This window comes from Phaseolus vulgaris, chromosome 2 (assembly GCF_051622355.1).
Source record: "Phaseolus vulgaris cultivar YP4 chromosome 2, ASM5162235v1, whole genome shotgun sequence".
Taxonomy (NCBI): Eukaryota; Viridiplantae; Streptophyta; class Magnoliopsida; order Fabales; family Fabaceae; genus Phaseolus; species Phaseolus vulgaris.
Genome location: NC_143499.1, coordinates 2008742 through 2023114, shown reverse-complemented (window position 1 = coordinate 2023114; position 14373 = coordinate 2008742). Strand labels below are relative to the sequence as shown.

The following is a 14373-nucleotide window of genomic DNA, read 5'->3' as shown; positions in this document are numbered from 1 at the left end:
TTTTAGTCAGCGCCCAGAATATCTAGTTCAAGATTTCGTCCGTTGGTTAGTTTGACTGACATATTATACAAAGACCAGCGAGTTCCCAATTTGGCTTTCACCATTTTTTTATCCCTTCTTTCACCCCCATAGTAAGGTTACAGTTATGTATGGGCTTCCTAAAGGAGAGGGTGTTGGACATGACATGAACAATAATCTAAATTGCATCCACTTGTACATGCTCACAAAACAAATTAGGGGGAGATTATTTTTCAATGTAAAATGGCACGGTAGAAATAATCTTGAAGGGTCATGAAGGTCTCATGAGGGAGTGGAACCCATTTTTCTGCTGCCAACCTAGGGAGGGTCTAATCTGAGGTGGGAATCCTGATGATGCTGCAGCAGTTGCTAACAAATGTGGAGGCCCGGCTTGCCATTGCTGTTGATCAGACATTGATAACGAAAGATCGCTTCCAATACGGCCTCCGTTGCTGCTGCTAGGAACCTGCATGTTAGGGGACAAAAATTAAACTCACTTGGATGCCATAATAAATGGGCGCTTACTCAATATCATCTTTTGTCATTCAAATTGAATGCATGAGCCAAAATCAGGATATTAATGAAGGGGTACCCACATGAAAATTCGGTAGGTGAAGATGTGCAAAATTATGAGGCATTTGAGTCTCAGCAGGCGACCTATACGGACCATATCTATGCATTTCTTTAGCCGTTGGAGATTGAAGGTGAGTTTGGCTCAGTAGTCTCAAGGTTTCACTCTCCCCAAACCCATCTCTTGCATAGCCTTCCATGTTGCTTCTACCACATGGTTTTGGTAGTATATTTACCAGCTGAATCAAATATAACCAAGAGTCAAAAGGGGTGATTAAGGTAAAACTCAACGGAAAAGTTAATCTAACACAAGAGTGAACTAGCAAGTAAATAAATTAACGAATTTTATGAAACAGTACATGAGCCTTAGGCTTAGATCCTCCATTCCGCCAATTGGATTCAGGTGGTATGGGCTGATCGGTCCCAGAATTTGGGAAGTGATTCCCCGATATTTGACCATTGCCATATTTAGAGCTCGAATTGCCCAAACTCAAATCCAGATTGTGATCTGCAGCTACACCTGAGGATTCTGCAACACCCAATATTCCAAACAACTAAGAATTGTAGATGCGAATAATAAAATACAAAAACTTCAAGTAGTAACATCAGTGAGTACATAAACCCACAGTTCATTCCTTGATTACCAGAATTAAGTTCATTATCATAGATGCTGGGATCAAAATTGGTGACGGCCTCTTTGCCGTTGCATTTTATCGCCGCCTTGTCATATGCCCTATTTACGAAATGTGCAAAAAAATGTCAAAACCCTAGTATGAGTCGATATTCTTGGAACATCAAATTGACATGTAAAGAAAGTAGATACCTTGCAGCTTCAATCTCGGTGTCAAAAAGACCCAGATAAACGTACCTGGCAAATCAAATCAAATCAAATGAATTTTGTCACGGCATGAACAAGCCATACACAGGAGTGACATGATGTACAAAAAACATCATATATTATAGAATATAATAGAAGATAAGGTCCTACTTTTTGCCCAAAAATTGGCCCATTCGAGCCTCCCATCTTCCACACTTGTGCAAAGTTACACCTCTATATTTGGAGCTTCCTCTGGGAAATCCAGTGCTTTGTCGGCGAAGTACGTGCACAAACTCTTCCTTGGTTAAATTGCTCATCTATTATTATAACATAACACTAATTAGCCAACTCACCATAACAATTCAAGACAGATAAAATAGTACTATCCCGGACTGTTCGAGATAAGATAAAAAACTTTCCACAGAATATCTTCCACCCTCTTAATGACCCACCTGCTTCAAGTCTTCCTCATAGTCTTCTATGTTGAAGTTGATATCTGCGTCCACCCCCCGGAACTTAATGGCCGCTCTATCATACGCACTGGACAGATATATGAATAAATGCATATTTTTTATTAATTCCAACTTTTATATGGATTTTCAAGAAACGAAATTTTATATGGATTGGGTTCGAGGTATAGAAAGGTTATATTACAATCTGGGTAAACAATAGGTAGAGAAGGAGCAAGTGCTCACCGAGCAGCTGCATGTGCTGTGTCAAATCCACCTACACAATTTTACCCAGACAAAACTATCTCGTCAGTCATCCCTTAAAATTTCCCCCACAATACACTCTTGTCTGCCTCCCAATTCGTATCCACAACAAAACATTATTAAAAAAAAAAACATAATAAAATATGCACACAGTGTACAACAAAAAAAACTACCACATATGCAATCCTTCCCATGTAATACTTACCCAAATACACTTGCTTTCCACAATCCCTGCACCACCAAGGACAACCACAACCAAAGGAATCAATATCACACCTTTGAGAAATTGTTAGAATTTTTTTGAATAAATTCACACAGCACCAACCATATATGAGACTCCCATCGACCGGTTCTCCTGTAAAAGGTAACTCCGCGATACTGTGAGCTTCGCGACCGTGGTCCTCGCCGACTTTTCTTCATGGGCTCCGAGACTTTCACTGATTTGCCGGCGCCAAGAGCTTCCGATTGACAAAATTTGACGCCTACCCAGTGAGCACGAGGGAAGGAAGAGCTTCCGCCGGCGGCGGCGGCTTCAGAGTCAGGAAGGTCGGAATCCTCCACCGGAAAAAACTGCCGGGTGACAGGTGGGTGGTCACTGTCACCGTGTGTAACTGAAAAGCCGAATATTTTACTGCTTTTTTTCTCCAATGTTCTGCTTCCACCCCTGTCACTGTCTTCTTCTTCCGATCCATCTTCGAGGACCACAGCAGAGGAGCTTGAATTTGAAACAGATCCCACTCTCTTGCCTTTATCGCCTTTATCATCATTCAGCGAAGAAGAGCAACCTTCAGATTCGTAGTCCTTCCTCTGATCGGGAGAGTCATTCAGATCCCACATTCTTCAGGTCCCTTTTGAATGGCTTCTTTGTTGCTCTTCTTACACAGACATATAGCTAGGCAGAGAAAAAGAAAAGGAAAAAAAAAAAAAAAAACCAACCAACCAACAGAGAGTGTGCGTTGGTGTTGTTGGTTTCGTGTAGAGAATAAAATAATGGAGATAAGGAAGAAGAAGGGTATCGGGAGAAGGAAGAAAAATCAAACCTAGGACGAGTGTGAGAGAGAAAGAGGGTAGGTGTTGGAAAAAGGCAATAAAGAAGGTGGTGTTCAAAGATCTTTGTATTCCCCTAACTGCCCAATACAGCATAGACGAGGCCAGTTTCAGCAAGCTTAGCCGAAAGCGTTCCACCCTCTCCTCTCCCCTCTCTCTCCTCTCTCTTTTATATAGTACTAAAAAAAAACACAATCTATTTTTGTTTTGCTTCTCCTGGAGGAAACTCCTTATATATATTTATCATTTAAAAAAAACCATGGTACTGTTACCTATTTCCGTTTTGATGGGATTAATAAAATGCAAGTGGTAAAAATGAGGGAAAAGAGAGCATGATGAAGCATCTCTTTCTTAAAAACTTTCCCACGTTAAGGAAATCGAAAAGGCATCTGTGTGTGTGGGTGGAAATTACTTGGGCAGTAATGGAAATAGACAGCAGAATGAGTGGATAATTACTGGAAAATAGGTTTTGTTAGGTAGTAATTGTTAATGATGAGGTTAGGAGGGGGGAAGGTCGATGGCTCCGAGCGTTTTTATCTTTTTAGGATTATGACTAAGTTTTACCATGTGAGAAGGCACAGAGGGTCAAAAGAGGAAAGAAAGTAAATAGGGGTGTGAGTGAGGGTGTTTTGAGGAAGAAGGTGAGATATTAATTATTGTGTTGTGTTAGAGTTGTGAGCAGGGTAACAGGAGAGAGTGAGAATTTGGCATCAGAAAATGGAAATGAGAATAATAGAAGTAAAAGGAAAGTTTTTCCAGAAAAGTCCGATCCAAGAGTACGGGAAGAGGGCCACCTTTGCCTCTTTGGTTTGCCAAGCGTCCAATACCCTTACAACGCTGTACCTCGTATTTATGACCATTTTCCACTTCTTTACGCGCCAACCACTGCGCGTCTTCTTCAACCTCCACTTCCCTTTACTCTTCTATTAATTATCATCAAATTTCCGATTATTTACTTATACCTACTTTTTTTTCAATAAATAAGTAAAATTAGTGAATATGATGCTAATTTTTCCTTTTATATCTATTAATAGTTTTTTCTATTACAAAACTATTAATTTACAATTATGTTGCTGCTTTTGGAGGATATTCCACTGAACTTTCATCTTCAGTATAGTTGTAAATTAGCAGTTTTGAAACAGAACAATTCCAGATACTTACTGTAATCCCTCAAAAGGGATCTTTATTATTATATAATATTGAAATTTACTTTGTTTTACTACAATATATTAGTGACTAGGAGATGAATAATTTATATAATACCACATAATATATAGACTTGTAATCTTTATTTAATGTCTATTTGTCCTTTTCTAGCTTAGAAGCTTTATTATTAAGTATTACTTTACTGTAAGATCTAATTACAAAGAAGTCAACGAGCCTCTAAGTCCAAATTGGTCATCAAGCCTCTTAACTATCTTAGTTTATTCAGCAAAACAAAAAGAGCTAAAAAAACCTATTCATATGAAAGTAGACCATGAAATAAATTAATAACTCCCTATAATTTTGTTTGATGATACAAAATTCAATTTTGAGTTATTTTTCGGTAATGGTAAAAAAATTATAAATCTTTATTTACAGAATTATAAAAATATAATAGTTTAAACTAGTTGAATTTCTTGCGCCACGTGTTTAATAAATACTTCTGTTTATTAATTATTAACTAACTCCACCATTAATTTTTTATAATTCATGTGAAGTTTGGGTTCAAACGTTGTTATTGTCACTATATTACAAAACTAATATTGATAGACTTATAATAAAATCAAAGTAATCTCAAGTTTTTTTTTAAATAAGTTAAACTGAAATTTTCAATTATGTGCAAATAAACAAATAAAATTTAAAAAAACAATTGTTTTCCTAAAGAAATCTCTACCAGGTCACTACTCATCCATAATTAGTGATTATTGTGTATAACCAGTTTTTTAATAAATAATAATAATATTTTTTTTATGAGATTATAAAATTATAATTAAAAGTACTACAGTATCAAACAAATCCCTTGATTTGCAATGTATATTTCGAGATTATTTTACTTTTTTTATTAAATATAATTGCTAGTTTTAGAAAACAAAACAAAGATCACAATTGTCCAACTATTTTTTATTTTTGAAATCACAAGTGAATTAAAACACTAAATTAATGTCATTACTCCAATCCTGATTTAATAGTAGTCCAAATATAATAATAAGAATTAAATAATTTACAAAAATTAAACAACATATATTTTGTATATATCATTAACATTTAAGATTCATATAAAAACTTAAATTAAATATATAAACCTAAATTAAATATACATTATAGTAAGTAAGCTATTGTGCGTTATTGTGCTGTACATCCATTTTTTATTTTTATCATTTATATATAGTTATGTTTAATATTAAAAATTAAATAAAAAATGTCAATTAAAAAAAATAGTCTTTTGTGTATTTGAATTTTTTATTTTTATCATTGATACATAATTATGTTTAAATTAAAAATTAAATAAATGATGTTAACTAAATCAAATAATAAGAAGAGATAAAAAAAAAATTAAAAAAACTATAATTTTTAAGAGGAATGGAGATAGAAAAAAAATTTGTCTTCTCACATCTAATCAACTTTGCATAATTAATAAAAATTGTCACGTTTCATGTTTAACAAAATACTACACATTTAAAATTTAAAATTATATTAATTTAAAAAACAGTTTTTAATTAATTATAAGAATAATTAGCTATTTAATAAATATTTAAAAAATAAAAAAAATTGTTGAAATATAAAAAAAAAATCAATTATCTATTTCTCTTTTAATTCAAAATCGTCCTATATCAAATATGAAAAAATAGAAAATAAAGCAGTGTACATAATAATAAAATCAAATAAATATTGATATAAGAATAAAATAAATAAAAAATTTAAAGTAATTAAAAAAATCTTTTATATATATATTTAGATTAGATCAAATAACAAAATTAAAATAATATCTTATTTGAAAACTTCTTAAGAAAACTAAACATACTAAAGTATTATTAATAATAAAGATCAATATTTTAGGTTTTCATTTTCAATAAATAAAAAAACTAAATTAACAAAATAATCTTTAGTATATAAATATTATTATTGAAGTATATAAGTTGAGAGACTAAATTAATAAACATTAAATATTTAAAAGTTATGTATAGAATTTTATGAATTTAAATAGTATTGAAGAGAGAAGAATACTTAAATAATTAATTAGGAGTTATTAGTTAGTATAAAAAATAAGTGCGGTTGGGAGGAAGTTATGTTGAGACATGCGACATGTTTGTCTGTTTTAAAAGGTAGAAAAGAGAAGCAAAAACGCAAAGCGTGCATTTTAGCGTAGGTTGGTGAGCGTGGGTCTATGAATGTCTGACATGTGATAGATTGATAGATAGATTTGAGGTTAACAATAAATAATTATGAAAATTAGTCATTCAAAATAATATAATTGTCTTTTTATGATTTTTTAAAATAAATCTAAGATATTTGTATAACCAGTATTCTTTATTTCAACAAATAAAACTTTCTTTAACAAAACTAAATCCCATTATCTCTATTTATTTAAAACTTTAAAAAAATCATTATAAATGTTTTTAGGTATCGATTTTGTTATCACAAGTTTTTATATAATAGTAAATGATTATTATTTAAAATGGTTAAGTTAAATTTTATAATAATATTTAACATAAAATTTTTTATAAAAAAATAATTATTTTATTCATAACATGAAAAACAAATTAGATTAAAAATAGAGGCGATAACATCTTATTTTTTATATAATAAAAAAATTGCATATAAATTAATTAAAATGATTGACATTTCCTTAAAGTTAAAATTAATAAATAACTAACAAAATATTAAAATCATTTGTTTAAATCCCGCACACAGGACCCAGGGATAAATATTTGTTATACATTCTATTTTATTTTATTTTATGTTTTTTATATTACAAATAATTATAGTGATCATAATCAGAAGAGGTGAAGAAATTTAACTTGAAACTTTTATCATATAAAATATCCAAATAAATTTGACAAGCTTGATGTATAATTTTTAATTAAATAAATTATCGATTTAGTAGAATAAATATTAGCATATTTTTTAGTATAATTAAAAAAATAGTTCTAATATCAAAATTTAATTTTATTTAAATTTGATTTTGATAATTGAGTACATAATCTTTATAGTTATCACATGTATTTATTAGAAGAAAAATTAACTTTAATATATAACTGACTTTAATGAAACCTTTTATCCTTTGTTTTATGTTTGCAAATTTAAATTCCAGAAGTGAACCTTTTATTCTTTGTGTTTCTACTTTGTAAATTTAAATTTTTAATCTTTCTTTTTCATGTGATAAGGTAGTTAACCATTTATTTTTATGTTGATATCTTTTGAATGAAAAGTTTGAAATGATTGCTTTATTATAAATTAATTATATTTCATAATTACATAAAATTAATTATATATATGTGAATATATAAAAATAATAATAATAATTTGTTCGTTAATTTGAATTCATCATAAAAAAATTAATTACTTTATTTTATTTTGTTTTATTTTAATTGAAAATAAATTAAGCTTAATTAAATATTAATTTTATGTTACTGATTTTTATTTTATATTTTATAAATAATATTAACAAAAAAGTTTTAAATTGCATAAAATATAAATTATATTAAAAATTAAATTATTCTTTAAATCTATATATTTTCATGGAACAAAATTAAACTAAAAATATTTTAACTTTAATTTTAATTTTAATTTTATAAATTATTAATTTATAATTATTATTTTAACTTTTAATTCATATATTTTTATTAAAATTAAACTAAAAATATTTTATAATATACTCAAATTTGTTTCTATCACATCAATTAAATTTAGTATACATTTTTTCTTAATTTAAATAATTTTGTTTCCTTTCCTAATCCAAACAAACAAACTCAGGGAGGAATGAACAACATTATTACCCTATTCTATCACTCATCCAACTATATCATTTAATGCTCCAAAAAAAATCGTTCAATCTACTTATCAATACTTTTAAAATAAATATAAAAATCAGTATATTTAATTATAAATCTTATTTTACAGTAAATTTATTAATTATCTCTGATAGCTGATGTGTATATTTTCTTTACAACACAATATAATGAAATAGAAAATAATGGACTAACAATATTCTTTTAGGATACATTTTTTTAAAGATGGATTAAATAATAATTATATTTTGTTATAATGTGTTAAGCGACTAAATTTTGACTACATTAAAAGCTTTAACCTATTTAAACTTTTATTTTAAAATAATAATTACAAATATTTTTTTAGACAAATTATTGTAATGTTACTTTATATGATAGATAACATCACTGTTGACATCATCACCATTTACTAGAGAATAAATAAAAATGTTCTCCAATAAAATATTTGCAATCCATACAAAACTTGTGTTGTTTAATAAAAGCTGCTTTACTTTCAATACATTTTATTTTATGTAACGTGGTTGGTACCATAACTTTTGTACCACAGATCTAAATTAAAAAATTATCTCACTCAAATAAATTCATCAATTAAAAAAAATTATAAAATACAAAAATAAAATAAAAATGATAGAAGAATGCAAAAATAGAACCTAAATTAAAAACATTTAAATCCAAATGAGTTTATATGAAGAAATATTTTTTTATATAAATATAGGTTTAATAAAATATTGTTTAGAAGTAAGCTAATGTTTTATTCTATGAGACTGCCAATCCCGGTCACAATAGTTTGTGATATGAATAAAATGTCAAAAAAATTATCTAAATTAAAATTTGGTAGTCTTGCTAGCTTATATTATTGATTTTTTTTATCACCTATAATTTTTTGGTAGAATATTATAAAACACAATGACAAAAAATTAATATTTTAATCAATTAAAGTAATAGTGAGTTTTGTGTTTGAGAAACTAAAATTACAGTTCTATAGAAAAAGTTACTTGACAGAGAATCATTTTTTCGAGTAAAATATTTATAGATGATAACTAGACTATAAACAAAATTTAATTGTATAATTAATTGATTATCAAAATACCCCTGACGTAAATTTTTGAAGAATTTGAATTAAAATAAAAAAGAATGTTTATAAATAAAAGTTTATATATATATATATATATATATATATATATATATATATAATTCACAACTATATGTTTAAACGATATTATTATGTTAAGAGAATAAATTTTGTACGTATAATTCACAACATTGGAAAAATAAAATTAATGTGCATAAGATATCGTAATTGGAATGTAAATTAAATAAGTTAAAGTTACAACAATCAAAATAAATAAGTTTAGGAAGAAGTATGAAAATAAAATAGAACCACAAATTTTAAAGTACAATAAAAAATGACCATCAAGTCGAAAACAAAAATATATTGCCTGTAAAATAAAAAAATTTACATTACTTAAATACGTAACCTTTCACCTATGATCTACAAATGTATCATATTACGTTTCACTTGTTAATGTCCTATTTAATATCAAATTAAGAAGTCAAAGTGATACTACATAAATGAAAGAATGAGCTATAATCGATTAAGCCCTATCACCTAATCAATTAAGCAATCATACTTAGTTGATTACACACTCAAACATAATTGATTATACATCAAACACTAATTCATACATAATCGATTATAGTCCATTCTTTCATATATGTCGTCACTTTGTTTGAACCCATGGATATAGCCATATCCATCATTCTTTCATCTTACAAACAACCACACAATCATCCAAGGCCAGTAGCACAACCATATAAAAAACTAAATGAATCTACACTACCAAAGCACATACTCAACTATCCAACAATGGTTTTGTCTTCTTCAACTTACCTTTCCTAGTCCACCCTTGGCCCATGACTTTTTTATTTTTCATTAATGTTGCAAAGCATAATCGATGATGTTAAGATTTGTAATTGACGATTGAAATTTTCATAATCGGTTAACAATCAAATTTGCACCTAGGGGTGACAAAGTGGGGTGGACCGTGCGGACCGGCCTGTGGCCCGCTAAAAAAACGTGGGACGGGTTGTTTATTTTGAACCCGCTGGCCCGCTTATGCCCGCCCCGCATAACTTGCAGCTTGCGCGGGCCAAGTGCGAGGCGAGGCGGGTTGACTCGCATAACCCGCATAACTTTAATATGTATAATTTTTTTTTCTGCACCCCCATATTTTCTTCATGTAACATCATATTTCACATTCCAAAACTTTTAATAACATTTTACTACACATGTCTCATGAAAATAATATTATGAGACTATTTACCTAATGCATTTAAATTAAAAAAATTCAAATTTTTTATTTAAAAAAATATTTCTTATGTGGGTTGGTTCAACCCTTATGCGGGATGGACTAGAAAAATCAGCCCACAAATTTTATGCGGAGCGGGCCAACCCAACCTGCTTTTTGCGGGTCAAGTGCGAGACTAATCTATATGGAGCGGGTCAGCCTGCATTACCACCCCTATTTATACCCGTTCAACATGCATTTTCCACTTTTCACCCAAAAAGAGTTCAACCATGCATATACACTTAACATCTACATGCAGGGTGAAAATTGTAAATGTACTGCTCATACCAAACTTTCTACGTTTTTCTTCTTAGTTTAGAGGGACACTTTTTTCTTCCTTTCTTTCATGCAATTCACCACAAATCAGCACAATCAAACATAAAGAACAACAAAACTTTGTGAACCTCCAAATTTACTTGAACACATATACCTAAACAAATATAATGTAAATGTGTTATTCTCAAAGTAGGGTTGCACAAAGATGAAAGAAATTATTAATAAAAACTTAATATTTTTTCTTCTATAAATTTACTGACTATATTATTATATTTTCACAAAATCGATTATTTAATCCAGGAAAATTGACCTAACGAATTTTTTTTCGTTGTTATGGACATGCTGAAGTTCTACTTTCAATTCAATGTTATCAATGTCAAAAAGAATAATGATTTATTATATGTAAAAAATTATATGTTTTTCAATTTTAAAATATAGATATCAAATCAGCGTCTATTTTTCATTATTTTTAATTTTTATTTGAAAAAAAACACTTCACCCATCTGTAATAATAGTTTTTATTTGTGTATAAAATTTAAGAAAAAGAAAAATAAACACCTACAATCTTTGGTGGAAATTATTCCACTATCTGAAAAAGTTTGGTTGCAAATATATAAATCACAAGCTTGTTACACTAATATTTTAGGAAAATAACGATAAAATAAGGAAAGTATTATCTTAAATAATAAAATGGTATAATTCCATAAAACTCTTTAATTTTACAACTGATATAATACTATTTTACCATTGTATTATAATATGGAATATATAATTATAATTACTGAAAAGTATTTATAATAGTTTCTTGAAAGCTTTTATAGTTGTCACAAACTAAAATCCGTTCTTAAACTAAAAAGGAGATGGTCAAATTTTCATTTTGATAAAGAAAATTAGAAAGGAAAGTGTATCTTTCCGGATTGAACGACATGTAACACCTAGTATAAAAGGTTGTTTGACTGGTTGAGGATAAAAACCTCAAGGTAAAAAGGAATATGCAACAAATGAGATATTTCTTTTTATGATTATATAAATTGTATGAATAAACACAAAGTAAAGAGACGTAGTTAAGATACCACTCATTACACACTAAATATCGAACACTTACTTGAGTATCAGAGTACAATTTGCATATACACTTTTGACCAAGAGTCGAAGCTTGAGACTTAGGAATGAAGGAAGAAAGAAGTGAAGGACGACTGAAGAGGAGTAATAAATTGTTCAACTGATTACTCTTACTGTCTTAGTCTCGTATACAAGAACAATTGGCGTCCACCATGAGGCTGAAAGAGTACTAAAGATCATAAGAAGCAAATAGGAATGCTTGATTTGTTGCATATTCCTTTTTACCTTGAAGTTTTTATCCTTAGCCAGTCAAGCAACTTTGAGACAGGGTGTTACAAGCTGTTCAACCTCGACCATTACAAAAAGGTTATGTCTGTTTAATTTGCTTAAGTAAAAAGGATTTAAGATATAAACAAGTTTAAAAAACCAAAGCTGAAAACAACTAAACTTAAGAGGGAACATAAATAACACGTAGGTGTACAATAAATTATTGGACAATTTTGTGAAGGAAAAACAAGTTTTAAAAACTAGGTATAATATCTGATGATGGATAAAGCTTTATAATTTTTATGAGATATATTGTCACAATAATTGTGATGGTTCAATTACTCACTCCTATCAATTACTTTTGGCTTTGAACATTCATACACATGATAGAACAACACTTTTATGCGAACACTCGATATTGTTGATTCTAAGTATAAGGTTGTGTGAATAAAATGCACTTAATGATTTCTAAGTATTAGGAGCTCATAATAATCTAAGACAAGCAAAGAAATGGGTATTGATGGAGCATAATAGAACTTGTATGCCTTAGTTTAAAACGAGGTGTTAAAGGATTCAACGGCATCGAAGACCTTGACCGAGTTGGCTGTTGGATTGAAGTTTGATGTCATTTCTTGTAAAGCGTACAAAAAATGAATAATTGTATATTTTACATGAAGTCTATGGATGAAAAGAGTACAATTCAAAATTTTGGTCCAGGATGAAGTCAGGTGGAGTCGACCCTTGTTGATGTTGACTAGAGCCGGTCGTGGCCGATATCGGGCGAAGTTGGACCGGGTCGATATCTAGCATAGTCGGCCTGGGACGATGTCGAGCATAGTTGATGTAAAATAAATTCGGCCCAGGCCGGTGTCGAGCGAAGTTGGACCGGGTCGATGTCGAGCGAAGTCGGCCGGAGTCAGGTGGAGTTGGGCTAAGCTGTAACTGAGCGGAGTTGCCTCGACCGAATGTTGAGCGGAGTCGGTCCGACTTGATGTCGAGGAGAGTCAGTTCGGGCTAATGTCAACCATAGTCGCCCCGGGTTGATGTGGATCGGAGTCAACCCAAGCCAATGTCAGGTGGAGTCAGCCCAACCCGATGTCGAGGAGAGTCGTTCCAGCCTGATGTCAACCGGAGTCGGACTGGGCTGATGTCCATCGGGGACGATGTCGGGCGGAGTCGGCCCGAGCCAATGTCGGCCTAGGTCGAAGTTGACCCGGGTTGTGCAGAGTCTGTCGGGTCAATGTCGTGCATAATCGGTTGGATCATTGTCGAGCGGAGTCGACTCGGGTCGATGTTGACCGAAGTCGATCCAGACAGATGTTGATCGAAATCGGCCTGGGCCAATGTCGTGCTGAGTTGCCCAGAGCGAAGGTTGATTATGCACTGGGCCCATGTAGAATCAAGTTGACCCAGGTTGAGTCAATCCAGATCCTTGTCAAGTCAAGTGGGTCAAAGTTTATGTCAAGTTTATTGGGCCCAAAACTTTTCAAGCTAAGTCGGTTAGAGCCCAAATCAAGATAGATTTAATCTAATTGACAAAATTGATTTAATTTAATTGATAAAATGAAATTAATCTAATTAAAATAAATTTTAAAAAATTATAAATTTAATCTAGTTAAAATATATATAAATTTTAAATCCAATCCATTTTATGGATCTAGATAAAAATCCAATCCATCACCAACCCTCCTTTATACACCTTTACACACTTCAATTTCAACGTTTTCTGCCCATTTCCACACTCGTATTTCAGCTTTAATCACTAGATACAAACAATACTCATAAGCTAAAATCATGGTGTACGTAGATTCTTATAAGCAAACACATTCTAAATGTAAGTGTGGTTGGGCTGCTTAACGTTGAGTAGTAATGAAAGTGTGGTGTTTTGTATTTTGTGGGGGGTGGGTCCACAGTAATAAAGATTTATTAATTAAAACAAGTGAACAAGTGGAGAAAGAGAAGGCCACGTGACATGACATCGCAGTGGAGACGAAATTCCCAACAAGTCCAACCTCATAAAATTGGGAACGTGCTTATCCATCCAAATTCCAATATTCACATCACACACACACACGACACAGTGTTGTGTGTTGTGTGTTCTCTTTCTCCTAATAATCTGTTTTTGTGATGTATCTCACGAGACGAGCCGAATCGAAAAGTAATGAGTGGAGGGCAAAATTTCAAAAAGCTAAACATTCCCATAATGGAAGTGGGACGAGGCTACGGTTGAAGACCTTGTTTTCCCCAAGTGGAAACAGTACCAA

At 30.8% G+C, this 14373-nt stretch overlaps 1 protein-coding gene across 4 annotated transcripts; it reads right to left on the bottom strand.

Moving 5' to 3' along the window:
* Nucleotides 1–3374, bottom strand: LOC137810101 (floral homeotic protein APETALA 2). 4 transcript variants are annotated; one of them, XM_068611228.2, is made up of 11 exons: nt 3159–3374; nt 2444–3010; nt 2324–2349; nt 2101–2131; nt 1858–1945; nt 1577–1722; nt 1412–1456; nt 1233–1321; nt 948–1117; nt 615–827; nt 1–484 (listed from the first exon to the last, which is right to left on the bottom strand). In XM_068611228.2, the coding sequence occupies exons 2-11, from the start codon at nt 2953–2955 to the stop codon at nt 290–292; spliced, it is 1515 nt and encodes a 504-aa protein (XP_068467329.2). In that variant the 5' UTR covers nt 2956–3010; nt 3159–3374; the 3' UTR covers nt 1–289. The 4 variants fall into 4 exon arrangements, with proteins under 4 accessions (XP_068467329.2, XP_090154177.1, XP_090154176.1 ...); XM_090298051.1 differs by having other exon boundaries at nt 2060–2131; nt 3159–3309; XM_090298050.1 differs by lacking the exon at nt 3159–3374 and having other exon boundaries at nt 2060–2131; nt 2444–3020.
* Nucleotides 3375–14373: the final 10999 nt, after the last annotated feature.

Coding starts and splice junctions, on each gene's coding strand:
- LOC137810101 (XM_068611228.2), bottom strand. CDS start 2,955: ATGTGGGATCTGAATGACTCTCCCGATCAGAGGAAGGACTACGAATCT. Junction 2,350..2,443: donor CGATGGGAGTCTCATATATG/GTTGGTGCTGTG, acceptor TTGGTGGTGCAG/GGATTGTGGAAAGCAAGTGT. Junction 1,723..1,857: donor ATGAGGAAGACTTGAAGCAG/GTGGGTCATTAA, acceptor TTATAATAATAG/ATGAGCAATTTAACCAAGGA.